Consider the following 19,829-nt stretch of genomic DNA (forward strand, 5'->3'; position numbering starts at 1 on the left):
TGTGGACTCTTGCTTTTTCATTAAGGGAATGCTGACAAGAAACTGGACCAGAACAAAGCAAAAACAAAGCTTAGGGAGCCCGGAATTTCATTTCTGTAATATTCTGTAAAACCAGCTTCTGTCAAAGATCTGAAGTTGAAAATACCTCACGGGTCTTAGGGAGAGGCACGGTAGTTGCCCTGATACTGCTCTCTGGCCATTCCCAGCAGGATCCCATCCACAGTTATAGGACTAGGGCCCGTGATGCGGTCATATGTATATGGGCACTTTGTGCACATGTGTGATTTTGTCACTTGCAAAATTGAAAATTCCCTGAATTTATATAAAATGAGTATAATGTGATGTTTGACAGACCAAGTAAAATGCCCTCCCTCAGTCTCAGTCCCTGCTTCCTTCTTTCTCCTATGCTGAATGTTCAGGTCACAAGGTTCTAGTGATTGAAGTCATTCTTGAATAACGCTGGGCCATGCTGCAATGTTTGTGGCTGAGAGCTGGACCCTCGTCATTGCCACGTAGGTTGTCACCGAGGCAGGGTAACCCATGGTAACTAAGCTCGGATCGGTTAAGGGGCAGAGAGCCTCCCCTCTTTCCTGCTCTATAAAAGAGATCCAGGAAAGGGACCCTAGCAGCCTTGCGCTCTCAGCGTGGGTGAAGGTGTGGGAAGAAATGCCTAAGATCCCTGCAGCAGAGCGCACCAGCCGCAGAGACAAGGCCAGCATGTCACCGAACTTCAAACTCCAGGCTTACTTCATTCTGATCCTCCTGACTGCTCTAAGGGGAGAGAGCCGCTACCTAGAGGTAAGCCAGCCATTCTTTCTGGATCCTTAACACCTTTTCCGGGGAGTATTCAGCCAGGGACAGCAGGCAGGGCTTTGAGAAGTCTCCGCTCTGCTGCATTTTATTTTCCCTGGTCCTTCTAGACTTGCTTTCTCCTAACTGCTTGCTTTTCTCTGGCCGCTGAGGATGCCTGGGTACCCTGATCTGATGGAAAGAGTCTAAGATCCAGTCGTAGTCTCCAGACTCTGGCGAGACACGGACTCGGTCTCAGTTCGCTTCTCTGAGCTGCAAGGAGGGTGCCCTGCTCCTGGTACACTGAACTTTTCCGGACTGACCTACTTTCCTTGCCAGGTGCAAGAAGCAGCGGACTATGACCCTTTCTTGCTCTTCAGCGCCAAACTGAAGCGGGACCTGTCCGGGGAGCAGGAGGAGCAGCCGTATCGCCGAGCTCTGCGTGAGTCGGGGCTGTCTTGCTCCACTGTGTGGGCGCCCAGGAGGCGGGAGGCTCGGGCTCTGCACCTAGAACGTAGGCTTGCAGGATCTCCGGCTGGGGACTGGCAGGGACCTCCTGGTTTTGGCATCCCTAAGGCTCCTTCCAAGCCAGAGCGAGGAAACCCAGTGCAGCCTAAGCTAGGAGCCCTGACATGGGGCACCGCGCGCTGCGAAGCCGGGGAATGGAGCACGCTGAGAGCGGCTTCCTGAGGCAGCTGGGGACCCCTGGCTCCATGCTCTCCCCTAGGGTGCCTGGACATGCTGGGCCTCCCTGGCCAGTTCACCTTCACCGCTGACCAGCCGCAGCTGCACTGCGGCGTCTTCTTCATCGGGGACCCCGATGAGTTCATCACCATCCACTTCGACCTGGTCTCCATCGACTGCCAGGGTGGGGACATCCTGAGGGTGAGTGGGTTCCCGCTCCACGAAGCCCCAGTCCGCCTGGCCCTAAGCGTGCCCACCTGGGGGCAACACCGAAGCAATATGTTCCTGAGTTTCAATAGCTCACTGGGGGAGGCCCGGGAAGCTGCATTCCTAGGGAGGGTCTCTACAGGTCCAGCGCCCCTGGACGCTGGTGGTTTAGTTTTCCTTCTGTGCACTCCCCAACTCCTAGGAACTTCCTAGCACTTGAGCTTGCAGCGTGAGACGCTGCGGTGCAATCTGGGGCAGACAAAACATGGCAAAAATAATTAGCAGGAGCTCCCGAGTCTACCGCGAGAACCTCTTAGATGGCGTGCTCTCCTCTTGCCTTCTGAGATCTGAACCCACCTCGCTCTTCCAGGAGTGCAGAGGCTCTTTGGAGGCCGGCTGATGGGATTTGGGGATAGCAGGGCACACTGGTCGTGGGAGGACGCTGAAGGGAGGTCTGGTTTAAGACAGGTGAGAAGGGAGGAGAATCACCAAGCCTCAGCACCCCCAGTTCAGTATCCACAACCACACAGGACGGGGGAGGCAAGCTGGATGGAGTTTTACTGCCCCAACAAAACTATCACGCTTGAGACTTCCAAAGCAGAACCATTTAGGAACCTGTCAAGCTTGCTAGAAGTAATTTGCTCCAGGTTGTCAGTAATGTTGCTGTGGCGGACTCATTAAAGTGGAGCCCTGCCGTGATTTTGAGAGTGGGGTCAATTGACTTTGACCCTTTGTCCCAAAGCTGACTTAGGAAGCGATGAGAAAGTCTTACATGGCTTACTAGCCAGTACACCTGACTACAGCATTAAAAACCAACCAACTAACCAACCTATCACACACACACACACACACACACACACACACACACATATAAACTTGAGTTGATGACTTTTTTTATGTGAAGAGTGAGCCACTGACGAAGAAGCCGCTGCTGCCCCCCCCCCCACACCTTGAACATTACTTTGACCCAATCACCTTGTGCACCCCAGGTTGGCCGCAAACTCATGATGCTTCTCAACTGCTGCAATACTGGGATTACAAACATCCTCCATCATATCCAGAACAATTTCGTTGTTGTTGTTGTTGTTACTTATTCTTTGAGAGGTGGTGGTGTTGCTCACATTTCACTGACTAAAGGCAAAACAGAAGCCGAGGTCCAATGAAATCCAAATAGCGCTTTTGCAGAGTTCACCTGAATGTGGAAAAGGCAAAATAAAAAAGTCAGTGTTGTCTATAATTTCCTTTTACCGAACTAGTTGATAAAGTATAAAAAGGTGTGCTCATTTAGCAGTTTGGAGGCTTATGCAGAAAAAAAGATTAATTGATAATATTACTTGAAACCAATCTGCATGTTCAAAATGCATATGAATGAAGAGCAAGCAGGTTGTGAGTAGGGGCTGAGGGTTTCTGGCTTATAAGTGAAGGCTCATTGCTGGGTAATTTTCCCCCTCTTTTCAACACATTTTGATTTCAGGAGTTCGCAAAAGTAACTATTTATGTCTATACTGTTGTTATTATTATTATTATTATTTATCATCATCATCACCATCATTTGAAGGTATTTGATGGTTGGATCCTCAAGGGGGAGAAGTTCCCAAGTTCTCAGGATCACCCTCTACCCACCACGAAGCGGTACACAGATTTCTGTGAGAGTGGTCTTACCAGAAGGAGCATCACATCTTCCCAGAATGTGGCCATGGTCTTCTTCCGGGTCCATGAACCAGGAAATGGATTCACACTAACCGTCAAGACAGTTCCCACCCTCTTCCGTAAGTAAGCTCAAGGAAAAGACAGGACTCTCACAGGGTAGGAGGTAGTTCACAGACTTAAACCAAGGAGTGCTGTGAAGTCTTCATTCATTGTCATGAAAATCAAACCACAGTTTTTGATTTTCTTTCCCAGGCTAGGCAATATTCTAATATATGGTACATATACTTCTATTTTTCCTCCAAAGTCATGTTCTGCCCTCCCAAGGCATTCCAATGGGTTCAATAACTAACTTTAATCTCCCAAACCATCCTCCAGATACAGGATAAGCTTAAAGGATCAGTTGGTGCCAGAGCTTTGTAAACAAAGGCTGGAAGGGATGTGCTTCTGAGATGAGGTGGGCAGATGTCATATCCTGAGGAGAGAAGTGGACCAGAGTGCCTCTGTGTCTCTGTCCTCTATGTTATCTTCTACCACAAAGCTGCCACCCTAACTCAGCTCATTTCTAATGGAGAAACACACAGATTATGCTGTCAAACTATAGCACCGAAGCTGAAAGAGTGTGATTTTGAGCAAAATGAGTTCACACATCAGCTTATTTTCTCCTCAGGAGAAAATCCAGGAAGCTAGGGACGGAGCTAGGGACATAGTTAAGTAGTATACCACTTGTCTGAGGGTACACAGAACTTGGGTTTAAACTCCAGCATCAGGGAGGAAGAGGAGAGGGAGGGAGGGAGGGAGGAAGAGGGAGAGAGAGAGAGAGCTGAAAATCTGAGGCTATCTGGGAAGTAGAATGATTGGAGAAGACACATTTCTCCTTGGAATCTGCTTGGTGAAAAATCAGAATACGTCTTTCAGAAATGTCAAGGAATTTCACTTCTTTCTGAAATTAAGTGTAATAAAAAATATAAGGGGGTAAGTTAGTCCAAAGGCAATCCCATGCCTCTGTTTCATAGATAGAAGAATAACTTGGTTGTAAGTTCAGACTTGAAATAAAAAAGAAAAAGAAAAACTTCAGAAAACCTTAAGACTACCAAGATTTAAGAATTGGCCATTTATTCAACAGTAAATATACTCAATACCCAGCAAAGAAGTGTTAGGTATACAACTGTTGTCTATTTTATTCTCACCTGCTTTTTTTTTTTTTTTTTTTTTTTGTTTTTCGAGACAGGGTTTCTCTGTGTAGCTTTGCGCCTTTCCTGGAACTCACTTGGTAGCCTAGGCTGGCCTCGAACTCACAGAGATCCGCCTGGCTCTGCCTCCCGAGTGCTGGGATTAAAGGCGTGCGCCACCACCGCCCGGTTCTCACCTGCTTTTGTCACTATCATGAAATCTTTAAAATAAAATTACTTATGGCTTTATTGTATATATATATATACCAACACCAAGGCTCCAAATTCTAGGGGTGAGGCTTTCTCACAGCATTAGCTTGACCATGCCCCTAGCTCCCTGGCTTCACCTTTGAACCTTGTTCTGCCAGCCTGGACCTAGACCCAACTTAATAGAAGTGCTCCTAGAACTCCTCTCAGGCATGGTAGATAGAGTTCCTCCCTTAGGATTGTTGTAAACCAGAGACAAAGCTGAGAAGCCCCCCTTGTATCTAGCACTGCCGGACACATCCACATGTCACTGATGAGTTCTATTCCCCAGGCCCTGCCTTTTCCCAGGTTGTTATTGTGATATATTGTCATTGTGCTATCCACCATCTCCTGGGCACAAAACCTAACCAGAGAGGCCCATCCTTAGAATGTTGGGATAGAAGAGTGTAGTCTATAAATATGGTCGGCCCCATTCATAACCATCCTGGGCACATGTGGTCAGTGGGCCCCAGGTTGGACATATCTACTAGACCATGAACTGAAATCAAGAATAAAGATATCGTGAATTTCTATGTAAAAAAACAAAACAGCACTCCAAATAATGTAATTGTAACCTTTTCCCTCCTAAAGCTTGCAATGTCATCTCCCAGACTTCGAGCGGAAGGTTTACTCTGGTGGTCCCACACCAGCACCAAAACTGCAGCTTCTCCATCATCTACCCTGTGGCAATCAGAATCTCTGATCTCACCTTGGGACACGAGCCTGGCCTTCAGGTAAAGCTTACTTGCTCTTTGGCCATTCCAGAAAGCCACTGGTTTTTATCAGAGCCCAAACACGCCTCGTGCCAGGAAGTCAGAACCGTGTGGCTCCAGGCTTTGAGTCTCCCGTGCGTTGCACTGGCTTTATCAAAGTCTATTTCAATCACGCTGCAGGTAAACACTCAGGTGCCCCTTTTGACTACTCTGGTGCTTCTCTTGTGACATAGGAAATGCTTTCATTTGGTAAAGCTGCACTATGTAATTACAATTGAACGCTCTTGTACTTTCCTCTTTTGCAAAAATCCTCTCCTAGCCGAGCCTCCGGTGAGTCATCCACACAGCTGCTTTTCTGATCATTGGCATTTGCTTTTGATTCGAAGGAAGTCTCGCTCATTGACAGAGCACCACACTAGGAAAAAATGCTAACAGTGCCATAAAATATGAAATTGGATTTTGATATTGAAAAAAAAGCAGTAAAGTTTTGAAGAGCATGTTGTATGACATTTTGCCTAAGGGAAAAAAAAATTCGCTGTGAAATTCCTACCAACTTGCTTTCATATCAGTTTCTGTATGTGCCTTAAAATGCATGCTGGCTTGACTGTATCTATTTGCACAGATAGTGACTTCTCTGTGACTCACACTCATTTCCTCTTCCTTGTTTAGAGGCCTAAGTTAAAATAACACATGCGTTTGGTGATAGCGGAGGCAGCCAGCATTCTTAAACATACAGATCGTTGTGGTAGCTGAATAAGGAAGATGGCTGAGAAAAATCATTTCTATCCAACTTCCTCCAGCCCCCAGATTCCTATGCCTTCATCCCTTCTTTGTTGTTGTTTTGGACCTTGATGGAGGAGTGGTCCTTTCCTAAGGATGTCTGTCTGAGTGCCTTGGGTCCAACCTGATAGCGTTTGTATGCCATGCCATTCTTTGGGTGCAGTCTAGAAGGTGGAAGGTGTGGGCTTTAGGTATTGAAGCTCTAAGAATAATTTTGGTATTCCCCTTAACATTTTAGAGCCTACTGTGTTCTAGGCATCAGTTCCTTTAAAATCTACCTTTTGTGGCCTGGATATTGAAAGCTAAATATGGTCGCTTACACTTGCAATCCCAGCACTGGGAGACTGAGATAGGAGAACCTCTTGTACAAGGCTAGCCTGGACTACACAGCAAGATCTTCCCTTTACTACTATCACAATAATGATGATGATGATGATGATGATGATGATAGTAATAATAATAATAATAATAATAATAATAATAAATTCCTCTGTACAAGGGACTATCCTAGATTCTAAAAATAAGCAATGAACAAGGCAGGTCCTGCTCATAGGAATCCTATTTTTTAGTGGGACGACAAGCAAAAATATCACAGATTTCAAATCACGGTAAGTCTGTACAGAAAATACAGCACAGTGGTTTGATAGACAGGAGCAGGAAAGTGGGTAGACAGAGAGAGCTGCCTGAGACAATGTGGCAGGAAAGGAAACTACTGAGAAGAAGATGCTTTGACCAGAGCAGTAGACCAGAAGGAGCAGCAGTCATGGGAAGAAGGAGGAGCAGAGGAACAGTGCTGCCAGGCAGAAACAGGCTTGGTGGATCCTAGGACCAGGAAAGAGCACGTAAAGAGGGGGCTGTGTAGTGCAGAAGATGCTGTCCGTCTGAAGAAGGTGTGTGCAGCAGGTGCAGTGGGAAAGCTATGGGTTCCAGCAGGAATGACCCGATGTGTGCTAGCTGAAGGTCACTGTGGTTCCCACCTGGTGAATGGGCTGGGGACAGTCTGCCTTTTTCATGGCCCCTGTGAGGAGACTCTTGGATTGTTGTTAGGGAACCACTCAGGATCATTCCACTACACTGCAGCTTTCTCGTGTGCTGGGAGGAGAGGGTTCCGGTGTTCATAATGAGCAGTGGGACTCTACTTCCAGTTCAACAAGCTGGGGTGTGCCTTTGGCACAAGGTCTTGGTCCCGTAAGAGATGGTAGGAGCTTACCATTTCAGCAAAGACATGCAGGAGCTACCAAGGGGCCCAGAAGCCCAGACAGGTACCTAGGCAGCTCACTTTCTGCCACTGTTTATGAGAAAACCTAAGAGGATTACTGAGAGGAGAGACGTCATCGCTCACCAAGTGGAAACTTCCGCCTGTCTACTCATGGGAAAGGCAATTATGTTCTTTCATTCCTAAATAGCTTATTTGACTCTCGGTTCACAAACTAGTGCACAGTGGGCCTAATTAAATCTTTATTTCATCATGCAATGAAATTATGTTTGAAGTAACTAAGCATACAGCCATGCACATAGTAGGCCCTTTAAACATAAGCAGCTCCTGTTTTCTCCCTTCCTTAGCCAAATACTTGCCACTATATAATGTTCTAATTTTAGTTCCTAATCATATTTCGATGTCCTTCTAAATGTCTGATATGTGTGCACCTGCGTGGGTAGGTATTTAAAGTTCTGAGTTTTAGATTTTAGCTCCCATGTGTCAGGGCTTATCTGGTTAACTTGTGGCCACCGGCCACATACCACTAGGTCTCTTAATGAGTACACATCTATTGGTGAAATTATTAAGGCCACTCCACGTAGTTAAAAGGAGATTTATTTAATGGCGTAACTTACAAATTAAGGGATAGGTAGGTCGCGGGGTCTGGGGAAGGTGTATCGCAGTCCAGCGGTGTTTCTGGAGCTCTGCTTGGTCCACCTCCACCATCCAGGGTCCCGGAACAGAGAGCGCTCACCGATCCAGATCTTGAGTCTCCAGGCACCTCCCTTGGCCCCGCCTTGTAGGTGTGACAGTTGCCGAAGTCTCAATGGGGGTTGGAACTTCCAGATCAAAGCTGGAATGGCTACCCACTACACACATCAATAAATAACAGGGTCTCTGGCAACAGGGATGGTGGGAGACAGTCCAGAATAAAAACGTGGAGTCGTGATTAAAACTTCATTAAGAATTTCAGACACATTTGCAAGTGTGGTAGCTCATTCCTATAATCCCAGCATTCAGGAGGATTGAATGAACTCAAGGCTAACCTGGGCATGTGAAGCAGGGGCCAAGTACAACATTTAGGACTGAGAATGCATACTTTTTGTGTGTTGAGTGAGGCACAGAAATCGCTTGGCTGAGAACAGTGGGAGGATTCTGGGAAGTAGGAAATGATAGTTTCATAGGCTTAGGATGAATTCTTCTGAGTCCCATGAAAAGGATTTGTTTTCATTGAAAGGAAAGAGTAAGAGGTAAGTTTGACTAACTGGAGCCCCAAATCACAGTTCTATTCTTTTATAAATATACCCATGAGTAATCTACATCCTTACTTGCAGAAGAGACGTGTTCCAAGAACAGAAATATTCCTTTATTAACAAGAGGAAAGGAAGCAAGCTGAGGGAGAACATAGAGTTTAAATATACAAATTATAATATAATTATAAACTGCAGGTGACTGGGCTTCCTTTAACCTGACTGCGTGCATTAAGATGTCCAAATGACTTGGCTTGTGTCCACGGACACCCAGGTTGTGTTCATACATCTTATTCTGAGCATATGAATTCCAGTTTCATTTTTCCAGTCATTGAATTTAGCCCTTAAAAAGTGCCCACACATTCAAAAATGACTAATCAACTGATTTAGAAAACTGATTCTTGGGAGTTTGTTTCTGTTTTTCACCTTCAATGATTTCTGGATTCCAATGTTTGAGTCAGAAGCACAGAGGCTGAAGGCTGACAGAGTGTATTCACTGACCTCTCTTGGCTCAGTTTGGCCTCTGCAAGAGGTTTACGTGCATCTTGCTCTGTCCACTGCTATATCCTCTTAGAAACCCTCGGATGACTGTGGTGGGACTGGCGACTTCGTGGAGCTGTTGGGAGGAAATGGATTGGACCCCTCCAAGATGATGCCTTTAGCAGAGCTGTGCTTCCCCCTTCGAGGCCCTGGTGAGACAGTTCTTCTGTTGTATTTACGTAGCCATCAGGGTGATTCCCTTAAATAAAATGCCCCAACTTTTAATATATAGGAAGACAAATTCTATCAAAAAATTGTTTTATATGTCAAGCCAATGTGAGAATTTTACTTGAGTCTATGTATAGTATCAGAACTTATCACTTCAGTTCAGCACCAAAAGAGAATCCTAGAGAGCACCTAGGATGTGTATTTAAGGAAAACTATGAAAAAGACAATGTTTCTCCACTTTAGGGAAGATCTCTGCTTTTATTCTTTGGAGATTAACAATTCAAATGGTAAAAAGTATCTGTGAACGGTAACAGTATAACAATGAAATAATAACTAAATAACTTTGCCACCTGTATATGATACATTCTCATATATGCATACATGTGTAGGTATATATACATATATCGATGTGTATATATGATATGTATACACATATGTATGGGGCTGGATTATTTACAGCAAATTATTTATAATTTTATATTTATAATAGCTGGATTATTTATAGCAGAACAGCAAGATTTCTAGAGCCCTTCCAAGCCCCTGAGTTTCCCCAACTTCTGCAGCTACACTCGCCTCTCAAAGGCCATCGCTACCCAGAGGCAAGTTCTGAAATCTCAAAGTGCCCATCATTAATACAAAGCTACTTTGGGATGAGGCTGCCAAATGGGGCCAGCCCTGCCTTGCCTGGCACCAGTGAGGATGCTCGAGCTGAGGTGTGTGAGGATGGGGTACCAACTACTGACCGCATGACCAAACTAATAAACTGTATGTGGTGGGGGAAGTTCCCATAGTGCAGTTCTGTAAAGGTCACCCTCACACCTGTACTTTAGGTTACAGGAATCGTCAGTAGTCTGGAAAGAGACAAATTAAAACCAAAGGCACTCCAGGGCCAAATGGCACTGGTTCCCTTCAGGCTCCCTTCTCCTGCACCCCCACAGACCCTCCTCCAACTAGGTAATGAGGTTGCAAAGCAGACCGCTGTTCTGATCAGTTGTATCCTGATGTTAAAATAAAGTCACATCACCAGTATTTTTCTCTCTCTGAGCCCTTGGTAAGCAAAACAGCTCTGAAAGAGAAGTCATGCACATAGGTAGGCAGGAAGGTCTTACCCGATATGTCGTGCCCCCTCCTCAGATTCGGGGTGTGGAAATGGCTCCATGAGACAAGTAGGACTGGACTAAAGCAAGTTATCTCACTGAGGCAAAGATTGCTTCCTAAACGTGTCTAAACTTACTTTGCTGAAGCTGAGATTTTTTTTTAAGTAGGTTCTCAGTAAGTAGCCCAGGCTGGCCTTGAACTCTCAGCCTCTGGAGGGCTAGGATCACGGGTGCACATGACCATGCCCAGAGGAATCTTTTGTACTGACTGGCCTTTACTCTGATGTAAGCTGTCGTTGATTGTGGCCATGCTGACGGTCTTCTGTAGTCACCTTCTGAGGCTCTGCGTGGTTCCGGGGCTGGTGTGAGAAACGGCCTTTAGAGATATGTATTTGAGTGGAGTAAAAAGATGGGATTGGATTGAAGAATGCTTGTGACTTAAAATCAGATAACTAAAGCCATCTTATTTCTGCTTGAATTATAGAACTTAGCTTAGTTTTGTAAAAGGGTGCAAGGAAGGCCAAAAAAAACCCCCCAAAAAACCCACAAAAACAAAAACAAAAAAAAACCCCAAAAAACCCCAAACCTGCTTTGTCTAAATTATGGGCACAGTTAAACCAATGTTAAGTGATTTAAAGCTTGAATTGTATCATTCTCTAGTTTATTTTAGATAGTTTAGTCCTATCACTCAGGAGGCAGAGGCAGGGGGAATCTCTGTGAGTTAGAGGCCAGCCTGATCTACAGAGCAAAATCCAGGAAAGGCTCCAAAACTACACAGAGAAACCCTGTCTCAAAAAACCAAAAAAAAAATTTTTTTTTCTTATTCATTTATTTGTGTGGTGCTAGGGACCATATCCAGGCCTCACACATATGCCAGATGCTTTACCACTGAGCTACGTATCTGGCACATGTAGCTTCCTCCTCCTCCTCCTCCTCCTCCTCCTCCTCCTCCTCCTCCTCCTCCTTCTCCTCCTCCTCCTCCTCCTCCTTCTCCTCCTCCTCCTCCTCCTTCTCCTCCTCCTCCTCCTTCTCCTCCTCCTCCTTTTTCTCCTTCCTCCCTCCCTGTTTCCATGTACTCTAAGTTTAGTCCAAAACCATAGAACCATTAGGGACCCTGTCCCTGAAATTAAATTTTGTTAGAAATTATGTTAAAACAAATAGTATGAACATTCACTAAAGGAACCGGGATGTATTATGTAGACTAAAGTTCAGAGTGACACCAGAAAGAAAAACCACCTTCCAAATTATCTACAGGAAGATAAACATGGCCTCCAGGCAGCAGTTAGTCTGGGTTCTTCCATACTTGTATTTTAAAGAAGTCAGGGTTGAAACTTATCTTGCTTTCAAACAGACTTTCACCTTACTGACATTATCATGCTGCTTTGCTTCCTTGGCACCCGGGGATGTATCTGTGGTGGCATGCCTCAGAATCGAGAAATAACCTGTAGATGCCAAGTATGAGGGGAGAGACTGAGAAAATTAAAATAGCAGAAAGAATGATTATAGGGCAGATAACACGTGTGTCAGGAATCAAACCGTGGCTGTAGAAATGAATGGAAAGTCATTTTTCATGAAAATAATGTGACTCTCATTGTGAGCTGCTTGGGCACACTAGCCAGGAGAAGGGAGCCATTCCGACAATGAAAATACTGGTTGTAAGCCAACTGAGAATGTTCAAAGCTATTCCATACCAGGACAGTTTGAAGGGTGTTGGTAAACAACAGAAAATTGGTTCTCAACCTCGACCCTTTTGGTGGTCAAATACATATCAGATATCCTGCATATTAGATATTTACCTTATGATTCATAACAGTAGCAAAATTACAGTTATGACATGTCAATGACATAATTGTATAGTTGGGGTCACCACAACATGAAGAACTGTATTAAAGGGTCGTGGCGAACCACCGCAATAGAACAAAAACTTGTCTACTCAGTGTGTACCCACTCTGTGCAAAGGAGTTGCTGAGGATTGAACTCAGGACCTCTAGAAGAGCAGCCAGTGCTCTTAACCGCTGAGCCGTCTCTCCAGCTCCCAATTATATATTTTTAAAAAGACGTTTTGTACTCAGGAGGCAGAGGCAGGAGAATCTCTGTGAGTTCGAGGCCAGCCCGGTCTACAAAGCAAGTTCCAGGGAAGGCGCAAAGCTACACAGAGAAACCCTGTCTCGAAAAACCAAAACCAAAAAAAAAAAAAAAAAAAAGAGGTTTTGACTGAAAGTGACTTGACTATGTGAGGGTAAGGTGCCACTCATGGCCCTATCCCACATTCACTGTTTAACTTATGAACGGAAAGCACTGGTTTTACTCTATGTCCTATGACCTGTTGGAAAACATTTATTATTTTCCCCCCCTGATCAATTACAGTCCAGATGAAAATCAGCTGTGACAACATCGTGGTGCGCATGGTCTCCAGCGGAAAACAGATCAACCGCGTGACATTCGAGTATCGCCAGCTGGAACCGTCCGAGCTTGAAACCTCGAACGGAAATAGCATCCCGGAATTCTGTTTGTCTCGTCCCGAATAACCGGCTCAGTGATTGACATGCTGCCCGTTGAGTGACAGTTATTGTAGCTGATCTTGACGGGCAGCGAGTGAAAAGCTTTCCATGGCGGTCAGTACTCCAGGCCTCGAACACGGGCACACATGAGTGTCAGTTTGCTTCCTTTTGGTGTATCAAAGAACAGAAGACAGACAAGCTTGGCGGTTTGGGTGTGCTGCATACATGAACTGGCGAAGCAAGGCTTAGCCAGGGAGGGAAAACAGTTGTGTGGCAAGGACAGATGCCACGAGGGGAGGAAAATGACGGCACTCAGTTTCATGACCGAATAGAAACGTGTCTGGGGTATACCAAAGGAACTGTATCTGTTATTTGTACTTCATACTTCTGTTTACAAATTGTAGCTATTAGTTATTCATTGGTTGTACTTGTTTTTTTTTTTTTAACCAACACTTTGTAGCATGGGAACCAAAAAAAAAAAAAAAAAAAAACACCTTTCTGTTCACAAATCCAAATGTGAATAAAATATACGCAGAATGTTGGCATCTTGACGGTCTGATGTATTGGGTTCCCTGGGCAGTCCCTGCCTTACATTACTCCGGAGTGGTGACGTGGGTTATGTAGAGCCGAGGGAGAATTGCAGTGGGCACACTGACTGTCCCTGGCCAGGAAGCAGGGAGTGGACATGTGCTTTCCACAAGCCGCTGAGGCAACTCAGAGTACATGTTTTCATGGACACAGAGGACATTTCCAGCAGGGATGGTAAGGACCTTACACTCCTCTTGGAGACACAGTTTGTAGAAACCTGAGTCCTTTGCTTTAGAGCCTGTCTACGTTTGAGAAAGGGGCTGGTGAGATGGCTCTGTGGGCAAAGTAATGTATTTGCCACCAAGTCTGATCAATGAGTTTGATCCCTAGGACCCACAGGGTGGAACCAGCTCCCCAAAATTGCACTCTAATCTACATACAGATACACACAGAGAGACAAAGAGACAGAGAGAGGGAGAGAGAGAGAGAGAGAGAGAGAGAGAGAGAGAGAGAGAGAGAGAGAGAGAATAAAGAATAAATAAGTAAATATATATTTTAAACTTTTGGGAAAGAAACTGAGAGAGGTTATCGGCAGCATCTTTATTGTTATTTTTATTTGAGACAGGGTCTCACTCTGTAGCCTTGGCTGGCCTGCAGCTCACTGTATAGAACAAGCTGGCCTCGAACTCAGAGATCTACTTTCCTCTGCCTCCTGAGTACTGGGTTTAAAAGTGTGTGCCACCACACCCTGGCATATTGACAACATAAAGGACAAGCCAAGCCATGCCACGCCAGGCCTCTCCTGGTTCCCATGTGTCTGTCCTCACATCTGACCCGTTGGTAGGCTCTGCCTTTTCCTAGACTCAATCCTGACCTTCTATAAGAACTTGAACAACACATCTCACCGTCTATCTTGACTGCCTCCCCTGTCACCCCATTTCCATCTCCTTCATCTTCCCAAGTCTTGCTCCCCCACCCCCGCCTTGCCCAGGCTTAACCTTAGCCTTTATAAACGCTAGTTCAGTGGTCAAGGCTCCACTACTTACAATTAATTCTAAAATCTCTCCTGCCATTGTGCCTTACTCATAGGTTGAATTCCATTGTGACTGGCCTCACTGTCTGAATGCCTTTCCAGTTCTTCCTTGTTTTTGTTTTTGAGACAGAGTCTCACTTTATAGCCTCAGCCTGGAATGTAAACCAGGCTGGCCCAGAACTCAGAGATTGACCACTTTGTGCCTACCAAGGGCTGAGATTGAAGGCATGTGTCACCATACATGGCCACCTTCCTATTTCTTATAAGCCTGCCTGTCCTGCATGTCATCTGAGGACAACTTTGCCCGTGACATTGAGTTTTCTCCCAGTTTCTAGACCACTTTGTTTTCGGCAACCCTAGACACTGTAGTATTGTTGCTTCATTTAAGCAGGTGGGGTGGAAGTATTACATGCTCTTCACCCTCCTGAGTATAAAGACTACATTTCCCAGTCTCCCTTACTAGACAGAGCAGTGGTCATCTGACTGAATTCAGACTGAAGGAAGATGAAGAGAAGTGCCATTTTCTCTCGTATGCGCCTCTATCAACTGTTTAAATACAGGAATACTAACAGAGGACTGCAAGGTCATTGGAAGTCAGAGCCACAGGATGCGAGGAGCCTGAGTCTCTGCATGGCTTCAGAGACTAGGAGTGTTCACATTGGACTTTGTGTGAGGTATTTTTTTGTTTTATTGAGCCGCTGAGATGCTTCATTCTTTGCACTGGGGAATGGTCTAAATCCAATTCTCAGCTATTCAATTTTCCTCTCTAATCTGGTTGTTAACTACCCGTACAGGCCAGCCTTGACTCTCTTTCAAAGAAAAATACTCCAAATGCACATCTCTGATCACATAAACACAAGGATCCCACTACTGGAGTTCTATCCAACTTGTCTGTTTCTCCAAGAGGATCTTCTTAGGATGGTAATTCCTAGATCCTTTCCAACCTGTGGATCATGGGTCAGGAAAGAAATCCCATATAGTTACAAACACTTCCACATTTGGCCACGAGTTCACAGACCCTGCATGCCATTCAGGGCTTCAGAGTAAGGACCTTTAAATCATGATAAACGTCAGCTCCATGGCAGTCCATTCAGCCTGGCTCGCTGTCTTTAGAATTACTCAAAGCATTCGTTAAGCTGGCTTGGAATGGGGCTGCCTCTGCTCCCTATTAAACCATTTAATTTTACTGGCATTAGATGAATTTTGCTTCATCGATTATCTAGTTCTTCCTGGGGAAGGAAATAGATTTGGCTCAGAACAAATTTCATGGACAAATATTTTTTTTTTTCCAGATTTGTCTCAGCTGTGAAGTTTCTTTTCTTGACATTTTAACCAGGGAGAGAATGTTTGCCTGCAAAGTAGAATCTTCCTGAACGAGGAAGGAGGGTCTGAGGGATGGGATTTACTTATAGGCAGTTTGTTTAGATGCTCAAGTACCCAAGAGGAGCTGGGGAAAGAATCTCCAATCAAAGGGTAATCATGGGGAATTATATCTGAATGCACGCCTCTCTGCCAAGAGCACAGCGGAAGGGATGCCTTTGTTTGAACAAATAAACAAGAGGTTGGCTTATTTTCTAATGGGTCATCTGTAATGATTACCGTCCATTTTCCTCTTCACATCTGAAATGCTTTTCTTTGTGTGTGAAGACAAATGGTACAGAGTAAAGAATCAGAGGCAGGAGAGAGGGAATCTGAGTGAGAGAGGGGGAGAAAAGGGGGGGTTGATTAGAGGGCTGGAGCACATAACAGAAATCAAAGTCTCTGATCTGGACTCTGGGCTTTGCTCCTGATGAGTGTGCGCTCAGCCCCTCTGCAAACTAAGGGAGGATGAAGTGGCCTGTGCTTTACTCAGGGCAAAGACTCAGTGTCAACACGAAGATGGAAGGCTGGATGAGCAGGACGGAGCTGTGGCCCTCATCCGAAGAAGAGGGACAGATGGCATCTTTCTCCCAGTCAAAAGATGGGTGCTCCCCACTGACTCCTCTCTTCCCTCACAGGTTTCTGAGTGTTACAGAATGGAGCCTGCATGAATGATTCAGATACAATCAAGTTCACCAGTGCCCAGGGAAAGCGGGTGGCTCCCTGTGTGTGATTCCAAGGACAGCAAAGGCCCTCTTGACTGAAATGTTGCCCTGCACTGAAGCTGCCACAGTTACCGTCTTCCTGTCCTTTAAAAAACGCACTGAAGGAAGCAGTAACCCACCAAATGCTGACTGGAACAATAGAGGGAGAGAGGGTTGATTCTGACTCACGGCCCCACAGTTTCCGTTCTGAATTCTGGGCTTTGATGCGTGCTGGGGCCGACCATCATGGTGAGGGTGTCATGTGGAGTCAGATACTGTTCACTGCACAGTAGACAGGAAGCAAGGAGAGAAAGAAGAAACAACCAGGGACCAAGCATGCCCTTCAAAGGCATGTCCCCAGTGACCCACTTCCTCCAGAGAGGCCCTGCCTCTGAAAGTTCTCCCACCTCCCAAGGCAGCAACAGCAGCCAGGGGCCAAACATTCTACCTGTGAGCTTCTGGGGGACATTTCATATTTAAACCCTAACAGTCACCTGATTTTCTTGAAGGTCTAGCACACAGAATCAACTTGTTAATGAGCTAACTCATATTGCAATAGTCAACTTGGTCATATGAAGTCCTGACCGTGGTTATGACATAATATAAAAAACAACAGATCAGTCTTGATTAAATGAGAGGGAGTGATAGTAAAAATATGAAGTGTTTCTAATAGGACTCAGTAGGATGTGTGCACACGTGCGTGTTACATATCAAACATGACATGGCGTTGGAAGAGTTGTGTTGGGGGTCAAGATAGAATTGCAGGAGAAGCAGAGGCTAAATATGATCAAAATTTATTGTATATATGCACGAAATTCTCAAAGAATAAGAAGAAATATAAGGTTCTCAAAAGAAACATGACCCAGGTGAACACTCCATTAAAACCCCCTGGACAGGCAGCAAGCTATTAGTGAAGCCATTGACTGGCTGAAAGATCACACACCATGCAATAAGGTAGTTTGAGATGGGGGAGTGTCCAAAACAAACTTTGGGGTCTGGGGATGTGCCTTAGTTGCCTAGATGCCCAGAGCCCTTTGTGACCCTCCTGTAAAAAAAAGTAAATAAATAAAAAAGATAAACATTGCATTGTATACTTACTTCATTCCATCCAGGACTAGCCCAGAGCTCAGTCTGCCTTTGTGGAATAGATGGAAGCACAGAATGGACAGACTGTTAGAATTCCGGCCTCTCTTCCAGCTATGCGATGGCACATGCGCAGCTCAGTAGTCAAGCAAGGGGCCTTACATCCTATGTAACCCGTGCGCTGCGTGATCACGTAATTTGTGCACAGCATGATTACACAATCTGTGCATGTGTGGTGTAACTCTGTAAGCCCATATGTGCATGTGCAGGGGAATCCATAAGAAGCAGGACACAGACCCCTCCCCTTCCTCCTCCTCCTCTTCTTTTTTGTCTTCCTCTCTCTCTCTCTCTCTCTCTCTCTCTCTCTCTCTCTCTCTCTCTCTCTCTGTGCACGTGTCTTCCACAGGCCTAGTCACTCTCTTCTGTCCCTCCCTTCTAGTAAAGCTCTGCTCTGATAACGGGTTTTGTCGTGCATGGTAACAGCGCCACTTATTAAAACCAACACATACTGACTCCTGAAGCAAGACCTACCCTTTGAGAAGAGGCCTTACAGTGGATAGGGAGGAGCCCAGGCTGGGGACGCAGATGCAGGATTGAGCCCTGATTTCACCCTTGTCCCTATGCCCTTGGCCAAGTCACTGCACCTCTAGGGGCACTCTCGTCTTCATGAGGGAAGTGGGACCCGTACACTCACTGTCCCCATAGCTTACAAAAACTGCCAAGCATGCATCTTGACACATGCCAGAGGCTGTCCCTATAAGCGTCCCTTTCTTGGAGAAGCCATCAACTGGGTCTTTGGTAATCTAATTTCATCCCAGAGGCTACAGACAGGTTTGTATTTGAAGGGAAATTGAGATACTCCTTTAATCGAAGTTGTTTTGCAAAAAGAAAACAAAGTCACCTCGTTGCCTTTATGATAGTAAATGGCAAAATAGTCCTTTCTTTTTTGCCCCCCTCAACTTGTATTGATTGTCTGTGGATTTCACATCATGTATCCAGAGCTCACTTATCTCTCGGTCCCCTTGCTTCCGCCCTCTGCCCAGGGAACCTCCCCCACAAAACAAAATAAAATTTAAAAGAAAAACCAAAAACGAAACCAAAAAAAGAGGAGAAGAATCTCATCCTGGAAGCTGTAGTGTGGCCCACTGAGTCACACATTTTGCCCTCTAGTCCACACATCTTTACTTGTAAGTGTTCGTTGCCATGAGTCATTGGTCTAGCTCGAGGCCTCTGGCTTCTGCTACACCACGGACAATGGATTCTCTCTCACTGGGGCTCCTCTTGGATATCCCGTTATCCTGTGTTGTGGAGATCCTGCTGTTTTGGATCTGTAGGTTTATCCCCTTCACATGCTCCAACAGTTCATAGATTTGGTGGATGTTGGGGTGGGCCAACTCAGAGCCCTGGTTCTGGGCCTGGGTGGTAGCTGGGTTGGTCAGCCCGCCAGCTTTCCCCCATCGTCACCGCTGGGGCAAGTTCTCCAGCACTGCCTTGGCCAGCCCACCCGAGGCAGCCTGCAGCAGGAGGCAGGGCCAGTTCTCCTGCTTGGAGGGCCTCAGATCCAGGTCCCCCTCACTCAGTCGACCAGGGCCAGCTCTACTGTTCTGCCCAGGTGAGGGGCAAGGCCCCCACTCTGGACGGCTGAAGGGGATATATGGGGGTGGTGTCCTCTCTCCTGCCCTCATACTCTGCGGGTTGGCTCGCCTGTGCCCCCCACAACAGGGTTAGCTCTAGTGTGCTATCAAGGTGGGGTACGGAGCCCACTCTCCTGTGTGCTGCAGCTGGTGAGGGGCAAGGCTAGCCCTCTCATCCTCGTGATTCCGAAGCCAGCTCTCTTGCCTGCCACTGGTCCCAAGGGGAAGGAGGTATCTTTTCCTGGTTCATGTGGCCACATGGCAGATGGGGCAGGGTGGTGGTGGCTGTGCCCAGACAGGGTGCAGAGCCTGCTCTCCTGCGTGAAAACCTTCTTTTCTTGAAAAACCCTTACCATGTCCTTCCCACAAGAGAACTGATTGACAGTTGATTAAAATAGGGGTTTCCGCTTGCAAGGTTGGTAGCTTTACCTCAGCCTCTGCTAACAGAAAACCAGTCCCTTTCATCAGCACTACAGGCTGGTGCAAGAGGCCTCAC

The 19,829-nt window shown here is 46.0% G+C and overlaps 1 protein-coding gene across 1 annotated transcript; it reads left to right on the plus strand.

The window, feature by feature from the left end:
- The first annotated feature begins 717 nt into the window (after window positions 1-717).
- On the plus strand, window positions 718-13,019 carry Crhbp (corticotropin releasing hormone binding protein). Its single transcript, XM_059276299.1, has 8 exons — window positions 718-798; window positions 1,129-1,231; window positions 1,517-1,674; window positions 3,239-3,449; window positions 5,337-5,479; window positions 7,193-7,198; window positions 9,261-9,378; window positions 12,859-13,019. Exons 1-8 carry the CDS (start codon window positions 718-720, stop codon window positions 13,017-13,019), a joined length of 981 nt encoding a protein of 326 aa, XP_059132282.1.
- Window positions 13,020-19,829: the final 6,810 nt, after the last annotated feature.

This window comes from Peromyscus eremicus, chromosome 11 (assembly GCF_949786415.1).
Source record: "Peromyscus eremicus chromosome 11, PerEre_H2_v1, whole genome shotgun sequence".
Lineage (NCBI taxonomy): Eukaryota > Metazoa > Chordata > Mammalia > Rodentia > Cricetidae > Peromyscus > Peromyscus eremicus.